Raw genomic sequence first — 25,710 nt, 5'->3', positions numbered from 1 at the left:
ACAGCAGCAATTTGTAGATTTATGTTCTTGACTCATGGATTTTGACACAAAGTTTGGGGAGGGGGGGTTGGTTTTTTTGTTGTCGTTGTTGAGCAAGTGGGTGATAATACAAGATGACAGGAACAGCATGTGTTCTTAACCAACTTGCTGTTTCAAAACAATGCTGGGAAGTTGCTGACATACCAATATGTATCACTTGTATGGCAAAACTGCTGAAAGTAACTCAGAGCGCACATTCATCTACAGTTTTAGATCTGCTCATGAGGTTCCTTAGGGAAAGCGCCTGGCTCCAGGCTGCAGGCTTCCTCCAAGGGCAGTGAACACTGAACCATCCTGATGCAGCTCACAGCCCTGGGTTTCTCCTGTGCACGCGGTGTCCTGCCGTTCCACCCAGAGTGACTCTTAGTTAATGCATTTACTGAGGCGGAAGACACTGAAGAGCTGTTAATCTCAGTAACATAGGGAAGCACAGACTGGAGTTCATGGCTCCACCTGGGATGTGGCTGATGTGGTCATAAGAGAGGTAATTCAGAACAGATGTGCAAGCGAGAACTTTCAAACAGAAGAGGAGCAGAAAAGGTGCTTTCTATAACTAATACTAATGAGAAGTGAAAACTTCTGTCTTTTACTCAATGCTTTTTCATTAAAAACAGAATATGCTGACCTTCCCCGACATCAAAAGTTCTTACAACTTTCCATAGTGAGCAAATCTATATTTTAATTTGCTTCTGATGATATTGGTGATTTACGGATGGATGATCCTAAATGCAATTTGCAATAATCTGAAAAAGAAAGGGATATGGCTGCAAAGCACTGCAGGGTCACGGTAGGAGAGAGACAGCCCATCATCACCCCTTCCCTTCTAAGGGCTGAATCCTATATAATCCCTGATAAGGCTCATTTATTTCTTCACTACATGTCTTTGCATTTGAAAAAATGTTAAGACAACCTTAGGTGCTTTCTGGGAATAAAGATTTACTTGAATACACTTTTCAATCAAGGATACTCTAAAGGAAGTCCTAAATGCAGTTATCGAATACATTTAAAACATTCAGGGAAATGGAAAGTATTTTTCAATCAACTTACTTGGAAAATCCAAGTCAAACTTTAGAAATACCAAAGAATTTCAGAAAGAAGCTAACTGCTTTCAACTTCCTACAGGAAATTTTTGGTGTGTGACATGCTCAACAATGACCACTTAGATGAAGTTATTAAACCCACTACAAGTTTAATGTGCATGTTACTAAGTAGGCAATTAACAATCACTGTTCTAAGCTCAGTAAAGGTCTCTGTTGAGTGTGCATCTATCATTAAAAAAAGGTCAGCTATCAAGAGTAACTGGTTTCACAGACACTTTCAATTCATGCAAGTGTGGGAGACACGGATCTGTCATCGTGCTGATGATCACCACCACTAGTTTGGTTGCACTAGCCTAAAAATGAGCAAGACCCTACAGCAATTTGGATTCAGGACCTGATCCAGTCAAAAATTAACCCAGCAGAAAAAAAAAGGGGCAGATGGGTGAGAAATTAATTTTCAGTAAGGAGACTCTCCTTTTGGTCTACCATGGGCAACTGGGATTGGAAATTACAAAATGTCTTATTTTGGTATCAGGCAGACTTTGTCAGCTTAAGACAGCAATATCCCAAAATATTATTCTGCATCTCATTCCTTGCAGATACTAATATAAGAAACATTATAACTCCCTTACGGTATCTAAATGATGGAGCTTCATTTGGAATAGAAAGTACCAGACTGATCACCGCCTATGAAAGTTGACATTGCACTAGAAGTTTTGGAGAAGGTGACAAAGATTATTGACATGTGGAAAGCATTTCTAAATATAAACACTTAAAAGAGTGGTATTTTTGTGATTTTTTTTTCCATTTAGAAAAAAGATATGAGTAAGACAAAATTGCACACAATGATTAGCAGAAGAATGATAGATGACAAACTTTTAGTCTTCCTGCATCATAATTCAAAAACAAGGGGACAAAAAGGAGAAGTATTTTAAACAAATCAAAGGAAATACTTTTTACAAAGTGTCTAACTAAACTATGCAACCCTTTTCCACAGGAAGTAATTTAGGACAGCACTTTAAAAGGAGTCTTGAAATGAATGGACATTTAGACTTGTGACTAATGCCAGTGATTTGGAAGAGAGACTAAGTCTTATGCCTGTAGACTTACATTTAAGCAATCTATATCAGATATCAAAAAAAACTCAAGACTGTAGAAGCAGCTGTTCCTAAATCTGTCTTCAGAGGTGTTTCTTACATCCTCCTGTGAAATTTTAGTTGCTGCTTATCGCCAAAGACCAGTGTACTGAACTGTTTGAATATTTTTCATTTGATCTTGTATGGGAATTACATTGCTTCTTACAAAACAAGCAATGGTATCTCGTGGAAGACTCTCATGCATAGTTACAGAAAAATTTAGGTGGGGGTGACCACAGGAGACCATCAAGTCCAATGTCCCGCTCAAAGCAAGGCTAACTTTACAGTTAGATAAGGTTGATCAGGGTCTTTTCCAGCTGAAATGCAAAAATCCTCAAGGACAGAAGTTCTACAGCTGCTGAGCAATGTGTTTTGAGTGCTGAACTATACTCACCATAAATCTGTTGCTTACATAAAATTGGAACTTCCCTTGTCACATCTTTTTGACCGTATCCCCTCATCTTTTTATTGTACACCTCTGAGAAGAGACTGGCTGTGTTCTCTCTAACCCCTGCTAAGTGGATGGATATTGAAAGACTACAACCAGTCCAGAAATACACTTCATCCTTCTAAGATGTGGTTTTTATCTGGCAAAAGTATTTAGACATATCTGCAGATTACAAACCTCAAATTGCGAAACAGATTAAATGGAATGGAAAAGTAGGCCTACATTAGCCACAACATTTTTCATACTTTGCCTTTTAAACCTGCCACCAGTATATTTTCCAAAAAGTCTATGCTTTTAATTCAATCTAATTGTGACCTCTTTAAAGTTTGGAAATCAAATTTTCAAGAAGTAAACTGATCAATCATATTATATGAAATTTAAGGTGCTTCATTGTACAACTTGTGTGTGGGCCATAATCTCAGGGTCACCTAGAAGGTGCACTGTACTACATTCCTTTATCTAGGCTGCAGACTTCTGTCTCTTTCCATAAAATACCAGGAGCCTGAGGATGGCTCTTTTAAGACACTCAAAACCCATGCTTTCAAGATGTCTATGCTTGACAGTTCAAATGCAGGAAAGGTACAACTAAAAAGAGGTATTCGTCTTTTAAGTACAGGGAGGGATGTTAATCTTGTGGTTCAGAACTGACAGTTTTTCTTTTCAAGTGTCATAGACTTGAGCTCTGATTACATACTCTTCACAGGCTCCAACAAAAGAAACTCTTGTCTCATCTGTGCTTCATGCTGTTGGTCTATTGTTTCACATATTAATTTTGATAAATCATACAACATGCTACCTTGAAACTAAGTTTTTGTCATTAACAGTGGAAACAATACCTACATAAACAATCTTTTATAAAATTATATGAGATTTTTAAAGTGTTCTACTAATTCAGTAAGGTTCCAAGCATTTCCTTCTTATCTGTTTTATTCTACTCTCTACCCTGTTTTATTATTACTCTTATTTTACAGTTTAGAACATTTAACAATATATCAGACATTCTCCTTTAACACTCTCTGGCCAAGATTTCTACATGCCAAAAACATTAGACTCTCTTAGAATCCAAATAACCTACATCAACATTTTTCCCAGAGTTGTTGTGAAAAGCACAGTGAAGGCTTTAATTTTGTTTGCAATGAACAAGAGAAGATGTGGTGGCTAGTCTTACTCCTGGCAGCCCTGGACCTGCCACAGCTGTCCTCTGCTTCATTTTATACTCCACAAAAGGAACAGGATAGCACAGCATAACAGTAAAAAAAAAAGACGCCAAACAATCCCTCTGCAACAAACCCAACGGGACTCTTCTGCAATCCTTCAATGAATCAAAAAATCAAAACTTCCCCCACCTCAAAACTGTCCTCCTTTACCTTGATTTCAGTTCCTTGGAAGGGCCCAGGTCTCACAAAGGAGCTATATTCTAAATTGCTGTACACCTTCTGGACAAGAAATCATTTTAACTTTGCCAGGTGAAAAGAAATTTTGTGAACTGACATAACATTCTAAGCAGTCCAAAAAGTGACCAGGTGAGGGTTTTAAAGATAAGCATTAAATTAAATGTGATTGCAACACTCTTCCAATAAAATTACCTCAGTTTTTATTCCAAAGAGATACAGCACGAAAACACTGATTTTTTAAAAAGTTTTTAACATTCTACTGTTTCAAATATAAACTTTTAATAAAAATAATGTCACATCAGTAGTATGACTACCCTCCTCAAAAATAAAAAATCAGGTTTTCTTTCCAATCCTAATTCTATAGAAAACTGCTGAGCTAATTTTTAAAGTAATCATGCAATTTGCTTACATTTGTTTTAAAAAATAATAATTTGAATGCTAAATATCTAAATGAGAGTTCTTCAAATGAGAAAGTAATCGATTACTTGTACTGTGTTAAATACAGTAATTGTCAATACAGATTATATGCAGAATTACTCCTTAATAGTTTTTGCACATTCAGGCCTCCAGCTATGCTTTATGGGATCACTGCCAAATCCTTCGCTCCTGCTGCTGACAGCTTGTGGCAATGCTGTGCAGAGTTCTTCACACTACATTCTCTTGTGTCCCAGACATTATCTAGAAATCTAGATAGCTCAGTGTTGAAAGATTGCTTAAGCTTTATCATGCTTTCTTCCATTTTGAAAAGACAAACCAAAAGAGTCTAAACCAGAAACTTCAAAAGCTCCCAGTCATACCACAACAAGATATTGAACTCAGCAAAGTGGTACTTCATTCTTTGCAAACAAAGATCTTGTACATGCTATGAATTTACATAATTTCAAGTGACAAAACAAACAGAAAACAAATCCATTGCAAGTTACTAAATGCAGTGAAGCAAACTCTAACTCAGGAAACTCCTGAGCTTCAAAACTGTTGGCAGCTGGGAGTGCATTTGGAGAATATATTACAATACTTTTTGCTTTTACAGCATTTTTTAGGCATTAACTTTTACCTACAGCTGGTTAAAAAACTTGGTCTGACCTAATGTGGTCATTTTTATGCTCTACATCATAGTGAGCCTCATTTCCCTTTCACTGGGTCTTTCTACAATTATCTTGTTACTTAGTTACCTGGATCTTGTTCCAAAATTACGTGTGTGCACTCATAAAAAGACTGCAGAAACTTTGCGGGTCAGTCAGCATTAATCTCACCCAGTAGTTACCTCGACTTCCCTATTCAATCAAGCCCAAGAGTAAACCAGTGACTTGATCATAACTCAAATCTACTCACCTGTCTCTCACCTCTGCAACAAAAGGGCTTTGCTAGCAAAAAGCACAACAGCTTTTAGGAGGTGCATTTTCATGTCCAAAGAAGTGCAGATCTTGGAGGTTTATACAGCCCCACTCTATTGAATTAACAGCGAGCTAGACACAGGAAAGAAAAAAGAATAATCATACATGTGGACTACTAGCAAAGTGTGCTCTTCAACTGCTTGCTACTACAGATACTTGCTAGAAAACAGGGAACAAGGCAAAGAAGAATTAAGTTCAATAAGTTTATAGATCTAATAAACAGGGTATTTCTGTACATTTATGTTTTGAACACTGAATTTTCAGCCTATGAATTTACCTGTAGGTATGGAAATAAATTATCCTGTATCTTGTATGTTTCTTTGGCTGCTTCTACAGATATACCACTTTTTTGGCTGGGAGACAACGCAAGTAGAGCACTATTCTGCCATGTTCTTACTTTTTAGTTCAACTCAGACAACTTGGGAAGAGTGCTTTATGCCAACATTGTCGCAATTGCTCAAAAGAATTGATGTTCTTTAATCAATACAAAGAAAATTTTGCTATCTGTTCCACCCCTGCTCTGTTATCAGCACCAAGGCCATTTGTGACTACGAGCTAGAACAAAAGACTCAACAACAATGTGGTGCTGAAATTACATTTTTTACGTGAGAAGGAATTTTTCTTTCCTTTTTCCCGGTGCTTATCTACAAAAAAAAAATTATCTCCCTAAAATGTTTATTTCAGTATGCTTTTCAGATAAGAGTGCCTACTGTTACGATGCTTGTATATATATGGAGGGACAAAATGTTGCTCCTATGAGTAGGGAATGAACAGGGAATCAATAGAATTAGAAATAACAGAAATCAATAGAAACAATAGCGGGTACATTTTTGGTGTAATTTTAAAAACTGCATGCAGTCCTGTTTTAACTCTATTTTATATGTATTTCTGATGTTGAAACAAGCAAATGAATGCACCATTAAGATTTTGTTGCTTAAACCCATTAGCTGGAGGTCAAGATACAATGCCAGTAAATACCCCAACCCCATTTTCTGAAGTTGTCTCTTCAGCTGCATGTTAGAAGTAGCACTAAAGGATCTAGCACTGTTTTTTTACATGCACACCAAGTGCATGGGAATGTAAAAAGTTAATCCACTAGGTTTGATTAGCCAAAGCAAAGAGGGTCTGTGGCTCAACCAGCAGCAGTGTCTCAAAAGTTGCATCACACTTAAAACTGATAGTCTCCATCACTGCAAGTCTCTGAGCCCTTAGTAAATATGAAAGAACAACATAAAATATAACAGTCTAAAATAGATGGGAGTGTTCAAGACATGACATCTGTGTTGGGAACATGGATTCACTCATTCATGGCATCATTTCTTTCAACTGTTGAGAAAAGATATCCCATATCTGCATCTCATTCAAAGGAAAGGTACAATATTCAAGATCAAAAATCAACAGCATTAGGTCACAACATTCTGGGTTTTACAATTAAACACAGTGAAGAGCAATTTCCTCATATGCTCTATTCTGTTTCAGTTAACACAGACAGGTATAGCTTTCATTATTGCAATGAATAAAAAAAGTCACTGTTGTCCTACTTCAAGTCACATAAGCACAGAGTCACAGACCCTGTGTCGCATCTATTTATAAGATATGTATTTGCCTTTTTAAAAAATAAATCTTCAGTTAGTCCTGGCACAAATCTTAGGATTTTAATGTCTAAATTTCTTCACATTGCAAAAACTAAAAGGTGCCCTTGTAAGCAAAAGTTTTCAACCAGTCAAAAAACTGTTCCCCTTGCTTAATTCACAACAAAACTTAAAGACAGCAGAATCGCCAAGAGGAACCAAGAACACAGTAAGCAAGGGGAACTTCACACCCCTATATCTCACAGACATACATTTGACCATTCTGTGTTCTTCGACAGCATCAGAAGGACTCCACAGGTGGGAGGGGCAGAGGGACAGACAGGAGATTCCCTGCTTTGGTACCTGGTGGCTACCCAGGTACTCAGAACAATACATTTTAACTACTAAGATGCCTGGTAGCTCACAGCAAAGCACATCACCCCAAAAAGTGTCCACATGCTATGTAATAAACATATAATATATATATTTAATAATTTATATATAAAAAAGTGTGAGGCTTAAAGGCTGTTGAGCTGCACAACAGACTGCAGAACAAGAGAGGTAGTTTCCTGATACAACTGCTTCTCTCATTTCTTTTTTAAATGTGAAATGGCCTTTAAACTCAGTATAGAGTAGTGTCAAAAACTGTCAGTTTTTGACTGATAAGCTGAATGGCCTGGGTAAAATTCAGACTGGTTGGTATGGCAAAGTTTTAAATAATGGGAAAAGCTGATACAGCGATTAAAGGATAGAAAACATAATTAGTGCTGGTCAGCATGGTTTTATGGAACATAAGCATTATCAGACAAATTAGATTTAAGGTATTTTGACTCATGAGGCATTTGACTTTGTATCACATAGCTTTCTGTTTCAAAAAAGCATAATATGAACAGCTCTGAGGTACTGTATCCTACAAAGGACTGAGAAACCGTAATGGGAATAAGGAACTGACTTAGTCTTTATTCCCTGCAGTGATCCTCTGACAAAAAAAAACGGAAAATGTAAAAAAGGCTGTTTATGGAAGTAGAGCTGCACAGAGTGGGAGTAAAGAAGCAAAATAACCTCTGGCACTGGCAGAAACAGCACTGGAGGATCATATACAGATCTTTTGCCACATGTTAAAGGCTATGTTGAAGTGCTGGAGAGGATTTAGAAAAGACTTAGGGTTATTTACCACTGTAGAAAATGCCTTATAGAGAAAGGTAGGCTCACAGCAGCTCAGTCTGTTTAGTTTATCAAAGAAATGAGATGTCTTGATTACAGGGTGCAATTATCTTGTGGGGAGAAAGGCATAAAAGGTCAGACAAATTGGACTAGGAAGTAGGCCATGTATATACAACAGAAAGGGCACAGCTAATTATCAAGGACAATGGTATATTTTCCATTTGTGAGGAATTTCCAGTAAAAATCAGGTTCCTTACAGGGGCACATGGTCTGCTCAGAGAAGTTACCTGGTCCAGCACAGCAGCAAGTCGATGAAGCTGAATGGCCTGCCGCAGCCAGAGACACCCGGTCATCGTTTGGCCTTAAACATCATGATCGGGCCCTGCTAGTCCCCGAAACCGCAGGGAGCCTGTCCCCGCAAACACAAGGCCTCCAGTATTATCTCCAGCAGATAGCAGCACCTCTGTCACGGGATATATTAACCGTTCCCTTCAGTATACCTACAGAATAGTTTGAAAACATTCTTGAAGAAGTTTAAAAAACATACCTTCTTCTGTTTGAGCTTTACATTTTAAGGAAGAGCATGTCCTGAGCTAGCTGTGGGGAGTGAGATTTTGCAATCACCTTTTAACATCCAGGCTCATTTTAGCGTTAGCATTGCCCCGTAGTATTGCTGGGGTAAGGCCCTGCTCTGCGGAGGATGCCAGGGCGACTGGTGTGCTGGAGCACAGGCCCAGGCAGGGGAAAATGCAACTCCACCACCTGCAAGGGTGAAAAAGTAGAGAAAACCTGAGCAGACCTGCCACAGCCCTTTGCTCTACAGACCACTTCTGTGGTCATAAAGACAGGCCCTGTGGCAGGGACTCTTACCCAGACCTCCAGGCCGCGCCGACCCCTTCTGAAAGGGCTTGCTGGGCTGGAGCTGCTATTCATGCCTTTTTGCCAGGGCAGAGGCTGCATATTTTGCTTGTTGAGAAACTGTGCCAGGAGAAACAATATTCCTTCTGTAATTTTCAATAAAAGGAGAGGTTAATTGACTGTGAACTTTTAACCTCCATAGGGCAAGATTCTGCCCGAATCATAAGTGTACTGGAAAATACCGAGGATCAGGCAGTAGGGGAGGAGATCCCCTGGCAAGGTCCTTCGTGGTGATTTCACTGAGAGGAAGCTTGCTGCCCACACAAGAACAGCCTCTCCTGAAATGAGCACTACAAGCTCTATCTGTTCACTTAGTGTTTCTGGGTGAAAAACTGGCCCCGTGGAAATCACAGGCCAACTCCTGTTGACTTAAATGACTTAATACTTAATGGAGGGCAGACAAGCCACGTAGACATTGAAGTCCGTATCTACACCACAAAACCTGGTGAAACCAGCAGCAGAGAGGATGCTGGGAACCCATGGAGGAATCTCCAGGAAAGATGACACAAGCACCAAAGCGTTGTTGCAGGATGACTCCTATTTCTCACCCACTCATCTTTCATCTTTTTATTCCTTCTACACGACTACAGGAGAGGGAAAAACAGCACAGGAACTGCTACACCCCTTCTCCAAGTAGGCCTGGCCCAAGACAGCTCAGAGAAGGCATAAGAAGGCAAGACATAACTTACTGGGTCTCACCAGTGATCCAGCTACCCCAGTATGTCTCCAGCAGTGGGAGACACTATTTCAGGAGAGCATGCAAACCTGGCCACTTTCTGCAGTGTATTCCCTGAGGATTGCTCAGCATCAATGGCCAATGGATTAAGGATGTTATACACTACATTTCTGCCTATTCCCTTCAGTATTTCTTTATGGACCTTTAGTCTGTTATTTTTACCGTTCCCCTGTTGAGCCAATTGATACTGCTATCCTCTACAACCTTCTGTAGCAGCTTCCAGTAGTTCACCACTCACTGTGTAAAGAAGTACTTTCTATTATTTTCGTTAAACTGCTCTCTCCTTAGGTTCTATGCCCTGCAGTTCTGACATTGCATGATTTAGCAAACAGCAGTTCTGCATCTGTTGTTTGCTACCAACTGCCTTCACAATTTGGAAAACACCAGTCTCATCCCCTCCTCCTTCAGAATTCTTTCTCCAAACTGGAAAGTCCCAGGCATTTTCATTTTTCCTGTTTTCTAGTCCTCCTTCTCTGTATCTTTTTTAACTATCCTTCTTGTAATATAGATACCAGAACTATACCCAGTAGACAAAATATGTGTGCAACAGTTTTGCACAGTGGAAAAATCATGCTTTCTGGTTTGTTCACAAGACAGCACTGAGACAGGCCTGACATTATTCTGAATAAATCTGCCTGGCACCACCTCCAAGAAATTTATGTCATGGGCCTGTCAAAGCTCTCCTCCTCCTCCATCTTCAATCTTTTCTTCACCCTCCTACTGCATGCTCACATTCCTCCAAGCCAAGTCCACACTTCTATTTTTCTGCTACACCCCCACTTTCCAAGCCTCCCTTTCCAACTGTAGATAAGCACAGGATCCTGCACGCACTGATTTACTGTGCACAAAACACTGCTGAACATGCTATGAAAAAGATATGGGAGATCTGTACCACTGCCTCATCCTGCAGCTAGCTACCAAGAGACATCTGTGTTTGTATTGCTGTTGGGGGCAGTTGTTACCATTTGTATAATAATGTAAAGAAACTTTTCACATATCCTTGCCTGACCTCGTGTGCGCAAGTTTGGGTGAGCCAAGCCCACCTTACTGTGCCTAACACAATGGATGAGGGCTGCTGAGACTAGATGCACTTCAACATAGAATAGGTTGGGTTGGAAGGGACCTGAACATCTCAGCCACGGTGCCTGCACCTCTCACAACCTTGCCTTCAGTGCTGAACATCAAGAACCAGATGAGTCAAAGCAGGACTGCTAGCCAGGAGAAGGGATGTAAGGGAGAATACCATCAAACTCACCTCTCCTTCCCTCTCACCTTTGCCTCTGCACAGAAAGCCCACTATTTTCACAGCCATTTTGGTTGAAAAAAGGCACTAACCAGGGTGAAGCATGCAGGCACTAGTTGCCTATTAAAAGGAAAGGTGTCAGGTAAGTGGTTTAGTTTTCCACAGGGAGCAGCTTGGGAAGGGCATTTCTTCAGGAAAAGCTCAACCACCATTGCTGAAGCTGCATAGATTTTCCCTCTCCCCCTTGCCTGTGCTTTTAGGTTGCTACCTGCTTTGCCTTTACAGCTAGGGCTTCCCCTGACAATCGAATTAGCTAAGGATAATAGTTTTCACTGGTTCCTTCCACAGGAATGTGTGTTCTGACATAATCTTAATCAAGAAGCACTAGGGGGAGCTAGTCAAAGAAACCTAGTGGTAGTTTTATTTTGCAGTGAAAAATGCGTAAAGCATATTTATCGGTAGCTTATATTCTAAATGAAGGGTCTGATTCGTCTCACCACAAAATAACAGAATTCTGACATTAATGATTCTCAAATCAAACCCTACAAAAACACCTCAGCTGTCCTAAAACTAACTAGACTATAATCCCAGACACTTTCTGAATATTTAAAATAACATGTTTTACAAATGAGCCTTGAAGTTAAATTAATTACAAATGCATAGCCCAGTGATTGTATAACTTCATTGAAGGTACAGAGTTTATGGCAATACAAGTGAAAAGGGAACATTTTCCAAACATTACCACAAGCAGACAAATTGTATTAAAAACATTCACTCTGTAGAGTAATACAAAATAAAACATTATCATCTGATCAGCTCAAGTAATGCTGATTTATATCTTTGAATTAACAACATTTCTCTGTACAGTTGCAGTAAGACTGCAATTTTACAAACTGATATTCAGTTGAGCATATTTATAACACAAATTATACACTATGTACAAACCTAGTTCTTCAAGGAACTCTCTGTTCCACATGCTTCAACACAGAAGTGATTTACCAATTTCTAGGACAGGATGCTAGCTTTCCCTTTAATTTAAATACCAAAATACTTATCAAAACATGGGGGAAAAAAATCCATTTGCTATCACATGGCTGTGTTCTTAATTCACTTGTTTGTTACCACATGTTATAGAAGAGTAGAACCAGTCACAATAAATAACATTGCTTATTATAAACTTAGGCTTATATTCACACTATCACACTTTCAGCCTAAGTGCTTTTACAAGACTGTAGGATCCATTTATCTTTGCTTTTCTTGACACGTAGATCAAAATTGCAACTACAGGTACTGCTATTGCTGTTACACAGGAGAATGCAATAATCAGTGGTATCATTTGATCTGGTTTTTCCAATCTTCCTGCAAATGGAGACAGAAGGAGAAAAAAGTTCTGTAAAAACTGACTGAAACAGATACATGTATATTACTGAAAAAGCAGTGTTATCAATGACCTTCATTTGGAACACTATTTCTGTTTTCATGCACAAAGCACATTTCAAAACATTCTCCTTATGCTTTTTTCTTTAATATGTCCATATTGCACACATTAATTCCTAGCCACTATCTTGGTCTTGAATTTGCTATGCAGGTTCAAACACATCTGATATCATCTACAATGATGAATACCATGGAGTTCATGAAGAATATAAGAATATCATGTATTTTATGCAGGAAACATCTGGGGACATTTCTACATCCTGGAAACAATGCTTCAGGAGAAGACCATGTTTAAAAATCCTGATTTTCAGATTTTTTTGTCAAACGGAACGTTCTCTGGATTAGTCTCACTGTTCATGCAAATGGACAGAAATGCAGCCAGGCTCTACCTTTTTTTGGCCCTATCCTTAAAGCTACTGCACGAACTCAGGTAAGAGAGACAATAACATCCACGCTAAAAGGAGGTTAAATACAGCTTACTCTCACCAACTGTTCTGTTACTTGGTTTGATTTTGGGGTTTTTTTTAGGTTAACTGCAGTATTGTTGCACAAGGATCAGCCATGAACTAGTGCTCACCTCGACACAAAACTCATTAGAAAGGACAAACAAGATAAGTTTAAGGCAATAGATCTACCTACCTACAACAGCTATCTCAATCACTTTGATGTTGTTTCCAACCTCATTGAAAACATCAAGCAAATATCTGCCTGTATCATTTTTGGTAACATTGTAGAGTATAAAGGTTCCATTCACTGATGGCAGAATAATTTCTTTCTCCTGATGAACTTTTTTCAGGACCATCTGTGATGGTGGGTTACTGTATGTGCTACATGTAATAGTGACATTTTCTCCTTCTTTAACATTTTCTGATGGATATACTAACACAGTAATATTTTGGGGAGGAACTGAAAAGAAAAGAAATGCAAGGTAGGATTTAGCAATGAACAGAAGCAAAACACTTGTAAAGTATCAGCAGCTTGTACACACACAGTACTAATCCAGTTAGTGGACTCACTATAATATTCAAGCACATAGCTTTAGACACTACTCTGTCACTAGCTATCCTTCACACACTGCAGTCATCAGCAGCTAACAAAGAACATTTTGTCAATTGATGGAGTATGTTGCATATCTTTTACATGATATCAAGCCTTTTCTTCTTTTCTTATTTTAAATTCACTGTTTATTCATTTGAGTTCATGAAAGGACACAGACCAATGGACCCAGAGGTTGATGTCCTCTTTCAACAGATGAGAAATAGGAAAAAAGGCAAAGGAAGGAGTCCTAGAATAGTATTTTTTTTCACTATGTTCCACAATTTTACATCCTGTTTTCAAAGGTGGAAGTGGAACTATGAAAAAATTTGAAGCAGCAACTATTTTGTGCATCTGCCATTTTGGACAGAAGTTTTCATTAGCACTAACATCCTACCACTTATGACAAGAACCTGTGCAACTCATCTCAGTTGTTTGTTTGTTTAAAGACAATCCATTCTTAATAGAATTGAAGCTGCCATTCTGTCTAAAACAAATCCTAATGCTAACTCTGTACAATAGTTATTTTAACTAGCCTTTGACATAAAGTACTATGTGCTGAGACTGTTCTCCCAGTTCATGAATGATATGCACTCCTATGTTCCTACATCCTTCAGCTGAGCCCTGTCTATGCTATATTTGCCATATACTGTTTCAAGGGTTGCGATCCCATCACCTATTTTCTTTCACATGGTACTCTGAACGGATGTAACATCCACAGACATGCAAGAGGTGGTAACACTTTGTCCTTGTATCACTGCACTTGAACGGAAAACTGAAAGTGTATTTTTTTTGTGCAGCTACAAAAATAGTAAAGAAAAAGGAAGAGAGATGGATTAGTTGCAGAAGCGATCCCTAAGAAATACACTGTTGCCATGTAATAAACAGAAGCAGCAGGGCTAAAGCAGAAAGTCTGCTTACTACTGAAAATTAAACTTTGCTATCATTGCATGTAGGTTGAGGAATCAGCATTTGGTATAGCTTAAATGTACCTTGCGCTAACAGGATACAGTCTTAACTTAAAGAAGAGCCAAGAGGCTATAATACAGTCCCTCCACAGAGGAGTTTCAGCATGTGCTTTCCCTTTGAATCTTCTGTATGCAAGTATCTGGATCCTTCACTGAGACCCATTTGGAAGAACATATAGGCACTGCATAACTTCTTTCCCTCATGCATACATTTGCCAATTGGAAGGAGTGATGGAAGCTCAACTGAGGGCTTTGCATAAGCTATCTGTACTAAGGCAGATTTCACCCTTCATTGTTTAAAAATTACTAAATGACTTAATGACATTAGGGCCACCTTTTAACTCCACTGACATCGAAGACAGAATCCCCTCACCCTCCACAGAACGAGATCTGGACCTAGAGAACATAAAACAAAAAAAAATGTGTTCTGTCTTGTTCTACTAACCTTGAACAAGTAATTTCACAGCCTTTTCTTCTTTGCCAAATTGGTTATAAGCTTCACACTCGTAAAGCCCCAGATCTTGACTTCTTATGTTCTGTATAGTTAAAGTTGCACCTTTAAAAATTTTCTCATCCTCCCCAGTGGTTTTCTTTCTCTTCCAAGAGATCACTGGAGCTGGATTACCAGAACTAGTACATTTCATCATGACAGTTTCTCCTTCTTTAACAGCAGTAGCAGGGATAACAGAGATCATTGTATTCTTTGGTCCATCTGAAAGGAAGAATCCTGTAGTTAATTATAACTGGATTTTTTAGAGATGGATCCAACATATCCTACTGGATGCTAGGTTGTCAGCCTCCCAAAGTTAGTTCCTTTTTCATTCTCAGAATAAGTAAAGCACACAGTATCAGAGCTAATCAAGTACTTCTAACCAAGAATGTTAAGAAAGTAGATCAGTTTCTCGCTCATTCAGATCCTGACTTAAGATTACCATTACATTAAAGATTTCATGTCTTTGTTTTGCTCATCACCACTGCTCTTTTCTTATGAGAGTAACATTACACATACTTACATTCCACATTAAGTGTTATTTCACTTTTGCTTTTTCCAAACTTATTTTCTGCTACACATTCATAGTCTCCTCCATTTAGGAATGTCACAGATGGAAGAAGGAGAATTCTCCCCTCACTGTAAGGCCCCATGTCTGCACTGTCAGATTTTCTCCTTAAAATAATATTGGGAGGAGGGTTACTCTCAGCAGAACACTGTACGGAAACATTTTCTCCTTCTCGAACTGTTGTAGAAGGCTCGATGGAGAGTTCTGCTATGTTTGGAGCACCTGCATGACAAACGAAAAGGCTGTTATACTAATGCAAAAGTACTAAAGATGGAGAGGGTTTAAAGAAAACAAGAATTGCTTGTTCAAGGATCTGTTTGTTTTAGTTTTGGTCCCAGGCTCCATCTGAGACTTTTGGCTCTGTTGAAACAGTAGTAATAAGTAATAATAATGCCCCAAATAGTTTTATTATTAAATGACTACTAAATTTACTACTAAAGAGTAAAACTATTAGTTCAAAGAAGGAGACTGTGATGTCCCTGTGAAATTGCTATGTACATTAGTATTTCAAGGAAATAACAGTGTCCCCCACACCACCACTCTCAGCTTCTTTTATCACTTTGAGTGTTCCATTACAGGAAATGTATAAAGGTATGCATGTACAATAGCATTACAGAGAGAATTAGCTGAAAATAAAGCATAGAAATGAAAAGCACAGCCCATGAAGAGCAGCAGTAAATTGAAAGCTAAATCCTGAATACAGAGCAAAGAAGCGTTATGGCATCCTCCAACCCAACAGGCAGCTGCCAGCTGGGTACTGGATAATACAAGTTAAATTCAAGCAGACTTGTACCTTGTATAACAATGTCCACAGTTGCTTTCTCTGTTTTATTAGTTACCAGATTAATCACTTCACATATGTACAGTCCTGAATCAGTGAAACGGGCATGGGAAATAGAAAGGACATTGTTTTCTATCAGATGCTGAATGCTTTCATCAGCCACATGTTTTCTCCAAACTATTTGTGGTGGTGGATTACTCTCAGTCATACAAGTGAGTTTTAGAGGATCTCCTTCCATTGGCGAGTTGCCTGGAGACACAGTAATGATAGTATTTTGTGGACCAACTGGAAGAGAACAAAAGAGAGTTTAGGTGAGTAAGTTAATGAAGAATGACATGCACATCTTTTAACACTAGCTTCTCTGGAGGTACATTTCACACAGTACCAAGTGAAAATGAATAATGTGTACTCCAGTAACACAGCAGAACAATTTTTCCAGACTTGATAAGACATTTAGCTCACAGCTTTGAAAGCTAAGCTAGACAAAATGTGTACAAATATGTTTTTTTTTTTTTCTCTTACATTTGTTTAGGGCTATAAACTTGGAACTGCTAAGCATACAATGGCAATTTTAAAAACAATTGTTTATCTGCATGCTGCCATTTTTCTTCTGGTCTTCACTTTCTGACTGAGCACCAGTGCCCAAGGTAAGAGAGTGAGAGAGGAGTTACTAAAGCATTGCCTAACTTCTGACATGAACAACAGAGGGTATTTAATGACTCAATGACTGTTACTGAATACAACAGAATTCAGCTGAATACAATAGATTATCTACAAAAATAATATAGGTAAGAAGTGCAGATTATAAATGATTTATAGCACACACTTTCTAAACCCATTCCATGAAACTTAACATTAAACAGTGTACTTGGTGTGAAAGCCCTAGAATAAAAATACTTACAGTTTGCATTCAGTTTCTGAGAAGTTACTCTTTCTTTGGGTTCAAAGTCCATATTAGCAATTGGTAACTTGGCCACACAGGTAATCTCTTTCCCAATATCTTCAGCCGTGGGATTAAATGAATATGTCACAATTTTGGTCTCTGTATTTGTGCAGTCATCTTCATAAAAATTTTCCTCATGAAGAACATGTTCCTCTTTCTTTAGGAGTACTTCCAGGTGATCAGAAGGATACACATCAGGAATTTTACACACGACAGTGACTGGTTCTCCAGCAACTAAGGACGGGCTGATCTCAATGATAGGATCACTGGGGAAAGCTGAAAGAATTAAATTAATTTCTTTATCTAGCAGAGACGAGCTCTAGGTTCAACATAAGAGCAATAATCAGACATCAAACATCTTGAGTTTAGAGGCATTCAGAACATGACATTATATCAATGTTATTACAAGACATATCTTGATATGAAGACATACAGGTCTTTTATAAGCAGTTCATACACTAACAGGAATTATATTTGTACAATTGTTGAAATATGATCACAAATGATCTAATAAGAACCAGCAAGGCACCTAGGTAGTGATGCAGCTGCCTAAATATAGGCATCCAGAGCAATCCATACACTGGTGGTATCCTGTTTTCTGTGCTGGTAGATTTAGACATCTGAATCATTCCCTGCAAACTGCAAAGTCTTTGATTAGGTGCTGTACACTTGCAGGTTTCCCAGATACATCCATCTCAACCACATTGGTGTTTGTTTTTATTTTTCCAACTCTATGAATGTTTTAAGGAGTCTATGTTTTGGCTTTCAAGTATTACCAATAATAAGAATAAATAAGACCAGTACGTACTACCTTTGATGCAGAAAGCTAAGCAGAAAGGGGCTGAGAAAGAGTCCTGAACAGACAGATAGAGGAATCTTACAAGGAAACATACATTGAGCTATACCAGACTCTTTATCATAGCATTATCAGTTAACTACCAACCATGATATCTAAAAACAATTATTGATTTTTTATGAATGTGTACTACTTAAAGAGAATTTTACATTTTTACTTACAGTAAAGTTCAACTTTGATACTCTTCTCTTTTTTCTCTTTCTCACCACAGAAGACAGTACACAGATAATCATGAGAATTCACAACGCTAACTGGGTTCATAGTCAAGGTAGAGTATGTCCTATGGTTGCTCACTGTTCCTCCAAGGGGGTTGTCCATCTGGGTTCTCCAGGAAAAACTTGGTGATGCACAGCCAGTAGTATTGCACGTGAGTATGAGTGTTTCTCCAATCTGTGCAACAATTCTGTTAGCAGGTATAATGTCCATTTCAAAAGCTTTAACTACAATAAGGAGAATATACATAAACTCAGCAGTATTCTCAACATTTATTTTCCCATTTCTTCTCATGCTCTACTGTGACATGAAGTCATTACTTTGCAAGTTTTGTTTAACCTCCACACAACCATAAAGTAATAAAGCTTATGCAATGATTTACATCTCCAAAATGCACCATAAACATTGCTATTTTTCTCAAAGATAATACAGACTCAGATGACTCTAACAGACAGTTCTCATGTATGAAATGGCATAAACTCAATGCTGTCAGTGCAAATGAATGCATCGGCACAATATAACTTTTTTGTCAGATGGGTCTCGTTCTAAAACTTTGTAACATTTGAGAAGAGGGGTGGTAAGAAAGATAGCAAGGACAACTGCAGAATCACTTTCAACAGGACATTTAGTACTAAACTTGACTGATACTGTCAGGGATGACAGTAAAAATCAAACAGGCAGTGATTTACGGCAGTTGTCTCCTAGACCGCCTTCTAGCAAACTCAACAAGAAAATTACTGTGTCGTTCCAGAGCACTGCAAAAGCGCAAAGTAAATGTCAAAAAAAAGCTTCCTGACATTTTGTCAAAACTACTTAATCGGCAGTTGTATTCACTGAAATGTAAAAGCAACTGGAACAAAGGGAAATGAAGATCAAACAGTAAATTGTAGGTCAGTTTACACTTAACAAAAATAAAAACAAATAAAGTAAACCACCACCCCCACCAACTTACCAGTCATTAACACATGCAAAATTATTAGCACGGCTTGGCTTGTTCTTCCCATCTGTTTTAACATTTGTAATTGCTGTTACTAGGTAAAGAAAGTCAATTCAAAAGCTTTACTTTCTATTTTCTGTGAAGAAGCACAGTGAGATCCTGCTGCTCTGCAACAGTTTATCGGAATAGAGCCAGTGTGCTCTTTATAAAGGCTCTCCTCGTGGTGGAGGGGGAAATCCCTGGACGGGGAAATCCAGAGCCGGGAGGAAGGGATCCACGCCGGGCTGTGCCGGGGGGCTCAGCGCCCTCTGCTGCCTTTTTTTAATACAGAATTTTAAGCCCAGGAAAAAAACAATTATTAAGACTCGTAACACAGTGACCACAGACTTAAAAAACCCCAGGTCTCATCCTGCACACAACTGATAAAATGAAAGAATGTCGGTAATTCCAAGTAACTGAGTGGCACTATATCTCAGAAAAGTTATTCGAGTTTGCTTTTAGCGCAAATATTTTTGTAGGGCTGTGCCTTAAGAATACTTCCAACAATACTCGATTCTGCAAATAATCTTACCTAACTGAGTATTCCCTTTGAAAACTCTGCTACCAGTTTCAGAGGTGATGTTACTCATGATCCTAAGTATTTTTGATCCCTAAAAATGAATAAATAAGTCAGATAACAGAAGTCTGGAGCAGATCTCCAGATCTCAGGTCAGAACTTGATCAGCTTGAATCAGGCTCATCCTGTTTGGATTAATTGAATGAACCAATTTTCACAATTCCACTTTAAAAATGCCTCTCAAATGTCCCTCTTTCAAGATGCTGCTGGTATGCATTATGTTATTGTTATGCCTCTCAGATCTTTAAAGTCCTGTTTATGTATAACTGAAGTTTAGCAGTTTAATTATAGAACCTTTTCAATATTTGGTTTCCATTGGGTGTACAAATCCAGTTTGGAATATTTCTGAGGACAACTATTACTGGTTAATATAGAGACAATGTTATAAAAAAGTAAAATAACCTGTTCAGTGTTTAATTTTCAATTGGGAAATGCTATGAATGCAAAGAATGGATAAATGTTTCCAAATCTCAATTGTTTATTTATTCAACTACTTGAGTAGTTGAATATTGGTCAATTATGAATCACTAAAAAAAAAAAAAAAAGAAAGAAAGCAGCAAGAAATTCAAAACAAATACATATATATGTTTTGGAAATGTCTCTGGCAAATCATTTGGTATGTAATAGTTTGGTCATTTGATGTCGATGAAATATTGTCATCATATAGTATATTTTATAAATAACACAGATTCAAATAACCAGTAAATTAATAATAACTCGGAAAAATAAAGGTTGAAGTAACAATGCTGTAAATTATAAAAGAAATATTTTTGCTGAAAAGCTGGCACTACAACAACCCAACACATTTTTGAGTCAAGCAGATTTCACGGTTAATAACCTAATGCTAACTCCAAAATACAATGTTCAGATGAGAGTAGTACCAGAGGATATAAAGCTCCCGCTGACCTACAGGCAGCATGTCTTCTTCAGGAACTATTTTTTTCTGCTTTTCCCCTAACTGCAGCTGCCCCTGCATTTGCATCTTCATCAAAGGACCACTGGACAGTACAAGCTGCTACAGAGACATCAAAGCACATTGTAATAAATATATTTATGACTCTGTCAAAGACCTTACACTAGGCAAAATAAGAAGCATCAACCACTTTTTCATACACATCATAAACTCATAAATATAAAAGTCATGTCATGGTTGTGGAAAGATAAAATTGTGATCTCAGGCAGGAAGTATGTCTTCATAATAATAATAATTAATAATAATAATAATGATATTTAGAAATATGGAAAAACTAAACAGGACAACCAAATAAGTACCCAGAATACAATAAAACAGGGAAATCTGAAGCACCTAGCAAGGCCTAACCAAAAGTAATTAAAGCTGAAATTCACTGAAACTGCCACAGTGTATTCTCCCATAATGTATTATTTGTATTATCATTATTTTTATTAGAGGAGGAAGGAACAAAATAATCTCATAGGTCTCAGGAAATGCAAGCAGCATACTGTTCTGGAAGTACTGCTACCAAATCCAGAAGCCCAAAATCTATCCAGAGTAGGTAGCAAACCACATCTACAGAATGTTACTCCACTTCTTTTGTTGAAGAAAAGTGTACTCTCTTAGTTAAGTTGCAAATAAATACTTTTTAACCATAGGCAGAAAGAAGCAAGAAGTGAAACTTTTCTGCTTTGACTGCTTAAATAATCATAGGCTAAGCTGAAGGAGAAAAGGCAAAATTTCCCTATTTCTGGGAAATCAGTTTCTAGACACAAAAAGATATAAACATAGGAGGCCATATCCGCATGCTGGAAAAATTGTAATCAAGTCTTTCATCAGATAACATGAAATAGGAAATAAGTCTGATCCAGCTCTCAGTAAATTAAACTGGACAGCTGCCATTAACTTTACTGGAGTTGGATCCTTACCAGAGTGACTACTATACTGAGTGATCAGACAAATTTAACTCACGACAGTATAGGTAACAGCAGGGTTAGCCAAGAAATATTATTAAAGGAAGTACAAATCTGCCAAGAAAATAAAAAAATTCTTAAAACTTGCTCATTACCCAACTACAAATGTGAGCCTTCGATGTATTTAGAAAGAACATGTACTTTATTGTTGCTCCTACTATCCTCAGCATCAACCTGCAAATAAGACAATGAGTATCAAGTTTGCTTATTTTCAGAACTGGCTGTTCTGTCTGAAAATAAATAGAGATCAGCTGACAAGTTTTAGAAGTTGACCTTAAGAGTTCAGATAATCTAGCTTTTTATTCAAATGGCAGAGAGGAAGATCCTGGGGATAAAAATAAGGGATGCATCTAGATTCACGGTGAGATCAAGTATTATAGAATCAACTGGAAGAAATCTCGACACATGCAGAGCATAATGAAGACTGGAATGTAACAAGTATTACAAAAATATTACTAAAGGCAAAAAAGATTAAAAGAATTAAGCACAGGGATGTAAATATATGTTTTCCAATACATCTAGTAATCAAAAGAGACTTTTCTCAGGCTTTGATGGACAAAGATAAAACAACTGTGTGTCGGAAGGGAGTTTTTGGAAATACTGAACACATCATTTTTGGCCTGGCATCAGAAAACACAAATGTCCTTCAGGAAACTGAAACTTACTTTAGACTTTTCTGGAATCTAAGAAAAGCAAAGCATTTCAGAACTGTGCTAAGCATTTGCTTTAACTCATACTTCCACAACCCTGTTAAATACCTATATGATGAACTTCAATTAATTTCCTCTAGACAAAAGAGGTACCAAGTCTTGATACCTTAATGAATTATTTGAACAAAACGCATGTTATGCAACATGTTAGTTATCCAACATTTCTAACCCTCTTCCTGCAGTTTTTAATGTACTACACTGTCTCATGGAGTCTATTAGAGGAAAGCTGAAACGCTAAACCTCATGCAGAATATGGTCTCTTAAAACCTTCACCACCGGTTTTGTGCTTATTGGCCCAGGACCTATGGAGAAGAAGGCTAATCCTTCTCTTTTGGCAGAGATTTATTAAAAAGGTAGAAGAAAATTCATCTGATCTGGCATTCTGTTTCCTGTGTCAATAATAAAACGCTTCATGGCATTTCACCCCAACATCTGCACCTAGAGCCACCATTTGGGATTTCTGCTAAACTACCCAGTGCTTGAGTTACAACTTCTACAGGCCCCCAACACAGAAACATATGCAACATGTTTATTATTAAGCATCTTTGTGCCCCATAAGCTTGAGAGGGCAGAATCCTTCTGCAGAAGGCATGGCATTCAGGGGAGAAGATGCAGCTAAGTGACTCAACAATTCTTCAGCATAAGATCATAGAGGTATTACAGCAAGTTTATACTTAGGTCCCCTATTCAAACTGCAGCCCTCACTCCTCTCATGGAAGATCTCCTTGGGATGTGCACTGGACTTGTGAGTATAAGAAAGCATTTACAGAGTTTCTGATGCTTTACGGGAGCAGCTGGGATGAAGAGCTTTCACCCTATGCAAAGAGTGTCTGATACCTCCACAGTATGATCATACCGAAAGAATAAAAGCAAGAAGAATGTGCTGTAACTCAAATGAGAACTATTCTCTCAGGGAAAAATATCAACAAAGAAGAAATGCCAAGCCCTTCAGGCACCACATCCAAGGTAACACCTTTAATATGGTCATATCTTGATAAAGTAACTGAAAAAATGCTGGCTAGTACCTGGGATACGGCAAGATAAAGTCAGCTGAAAACACTGAACAGGGAATATGACCAAGTTACTTAATTTCCCCAACACTCCACATGAAATTCCAATACCACTAAATGAATCTGGAAGACATGTATGAATACTGCTGACTATATGATTTATACAGCAGATAGTGATCTGCCAGCTTCAAAATGTTCAGTTCTCAGCAACTTCAATAGGGTTACATACTGTCTTTCCTTCCTCAGTGCCTACTGGCTTTTTGGTTCCCAGAGCTTCCCTGACTCTTTGCTTTCCCTAACTCCCTCCACCTTTCTCATCACCATCACTTTCTCATACTACAACCTCTGTATAGCCCCTGTACAGCGGGAGGAGAGCATCACTGACTCCCTATAATTTTCATCTCCAGATGGGAAGGATGAGATCTACATGGAGATCTATTTAAAGGGTTGTGTCTGTTTCAGGAATTGTAACTTTGTTCCTAGCTACAAAAAGAACACCAACGCATTACCCTGTAACCCACATCACATCTTACAATTGTACTCCACATCTAACTTGTCATCTATTGAAAAAAGAGAAAAAAGAAAAAACTTTTTTTATCAAAAAAGATGACAGATAAAATAATACAGAAGTATGATAACTTGCATAGACTACAAAATAGCTAATTTCTTATTTGCTTCTATCCAGAGGCATTGTCTATTTCATTTCACAGATGGAACAAGAAATTAATCTAAAAAATAAATAGAAGACCACTAGAGAAAAAAGTCCCTACTTTTTATCTTACTCTTAGTTGCTGGCAAAAGACAAGCTGTGGAAATTCCAAATCTTATTTCTGAAAAACAAAAAAAGGTATGATTTTAGTGATGCTGGATCCAAAAGTGAAACTGTTGAACAGACTTTAAATCCACGTACTTCTTAGAGTGCTGAGTACTATACTGTAAGTCAAACTTTATTAGTTTGGGTAGCTGATCTTCTATTGTCTTCATATTGACATATGTAAATTATGTTTTCCTTTTGAAATATTCTCTAGTGTATATGAAGAAATTCAAATACAAGCCTTGGAGTATTCAAAATCTCCTTGGGAATTTTGATGTGAGAGCTCAGATCTACTTTTATTTTGAGCCAAATATACCGAGACATGTCAAAGTTGTTTGTTCTCATTGGAATTATAGTTTTTCAGACAAAACTCATTCAAAATTGTCAGACTAAAAAAATAAAGTGGGATTTTGGTCAAAGTGCAGTTCTGGCTAGAACCTGGGATATGGCAAGATAAAGTCAGCTGAAAACATTGAACACGGAATATGACTAAATTGCTTAATTCCCCCAACACTCCACATGAAATTCCAATACCACTAAATATCATTGTGTCCCTCATTAAAGCCAGTATTTCACATGATCAGATTAAGTTAATCAAGAAAAGGGTGGAGAATTTTTTGATCAAACTTTGTTATTACTCACCAGCTCTCCAAAGCACTTGTAGATCTTCGACTATGGGAAAATGGATATCAGTCACTTCCCTCTTTCCCACCTCCTTCCTGCTCTTCAGTCATGAGGTACGTGTATGTCCCTATGGGCCCAGAAAGACAAAGGGGAATGATGAGAGCAAAGTCTGTAACAAACAATACCAGCTGGAACAAATGCAGAACTTGGATTCTCCTGGACACGCTACTGGTAACTGCACCGCTACTAACTGACTACACTTCAACTTGTCTATCACAGACTGTATTCTTTATTCTTTTACTGTGGTTCATATTGTGAAGAGCTGTGTTCAGCTGTATAGGTGTTATTTTTGCTGCACTGCATTATATAAATGTTATCTTTGTAGTCCCACAGTGGACTGGCTTACTAACGGGTAGAAATATTACAAAGATATCAGAAAGGAATTAAATGACTTAACATTGAATGATTCAAGAATCACAATTTTTAAATCTTCCAGGGATCTGGAAGATATTAAATCTTACAAGGATTGCTCTATTTTTTTTTTTTTTTTAATTAAAGACACATAAGGAAATCTTTCTTTTATCTAGATGTTGTCACTTTTCCCTCTCTGTAAATGGACTGAAAGTTCTAAAGGAAATGACCCTCCAAACAGAAATAAGAAGGAATGAACTGATTTTTACTTCCGTCAAACCGAAATGG

The 25,710-nt window shown here is 37.9% G+C and overlaps 1 protein-coding gene across 1 annotated transcript; it reads right to left on the bottom strand.

Moving 5' to 3' along the window:
• Window positions 1-12,281: 12,281 nt before the first annotated feature.
• VCAM1 (vascular cell adhesion molecule 1) lies at window positions 12,282-19,390 on the bottom strand (the record flags this gene model as incomplete). Its single annotated transcript, XM_082003302.1, has 7 exons — window positions 12,282-12,442; window positions 14,969-15,235; window positions 15,537-15,803; window positions 16,375-16,647; window positions 17,264-17,581; window positions 18,323-18,601; window positions 19,327-19,390. 7 exons carry the CDS (start codon window positions 19,388-19,390, stop codon window positions 12,282-12,284), a joined length of 1,629 nt encoding a protein of 542 aa, XP_081859428.1.
• Between the last annotated feature and the right edge of the window lie 6,320 nt (window positions 19,391-25,710).

Source organism: Phaethon aethereus (genome assembly GCF_964289735.1).
Source record: "Phaethon aethereus genome assembly, chromosome: 8".
Classification (NCBI taxonomy): Eukaryota; Metazoa; Chordata; class Aves; order Phaethontiformes; family Phaethontidae; genus Phaethon; species Phaethon aethereus.
Note: the sequence above shows the minus strand (reverse complement) of the source record. Positions and strands in the feature narration are given on the sequence as shown.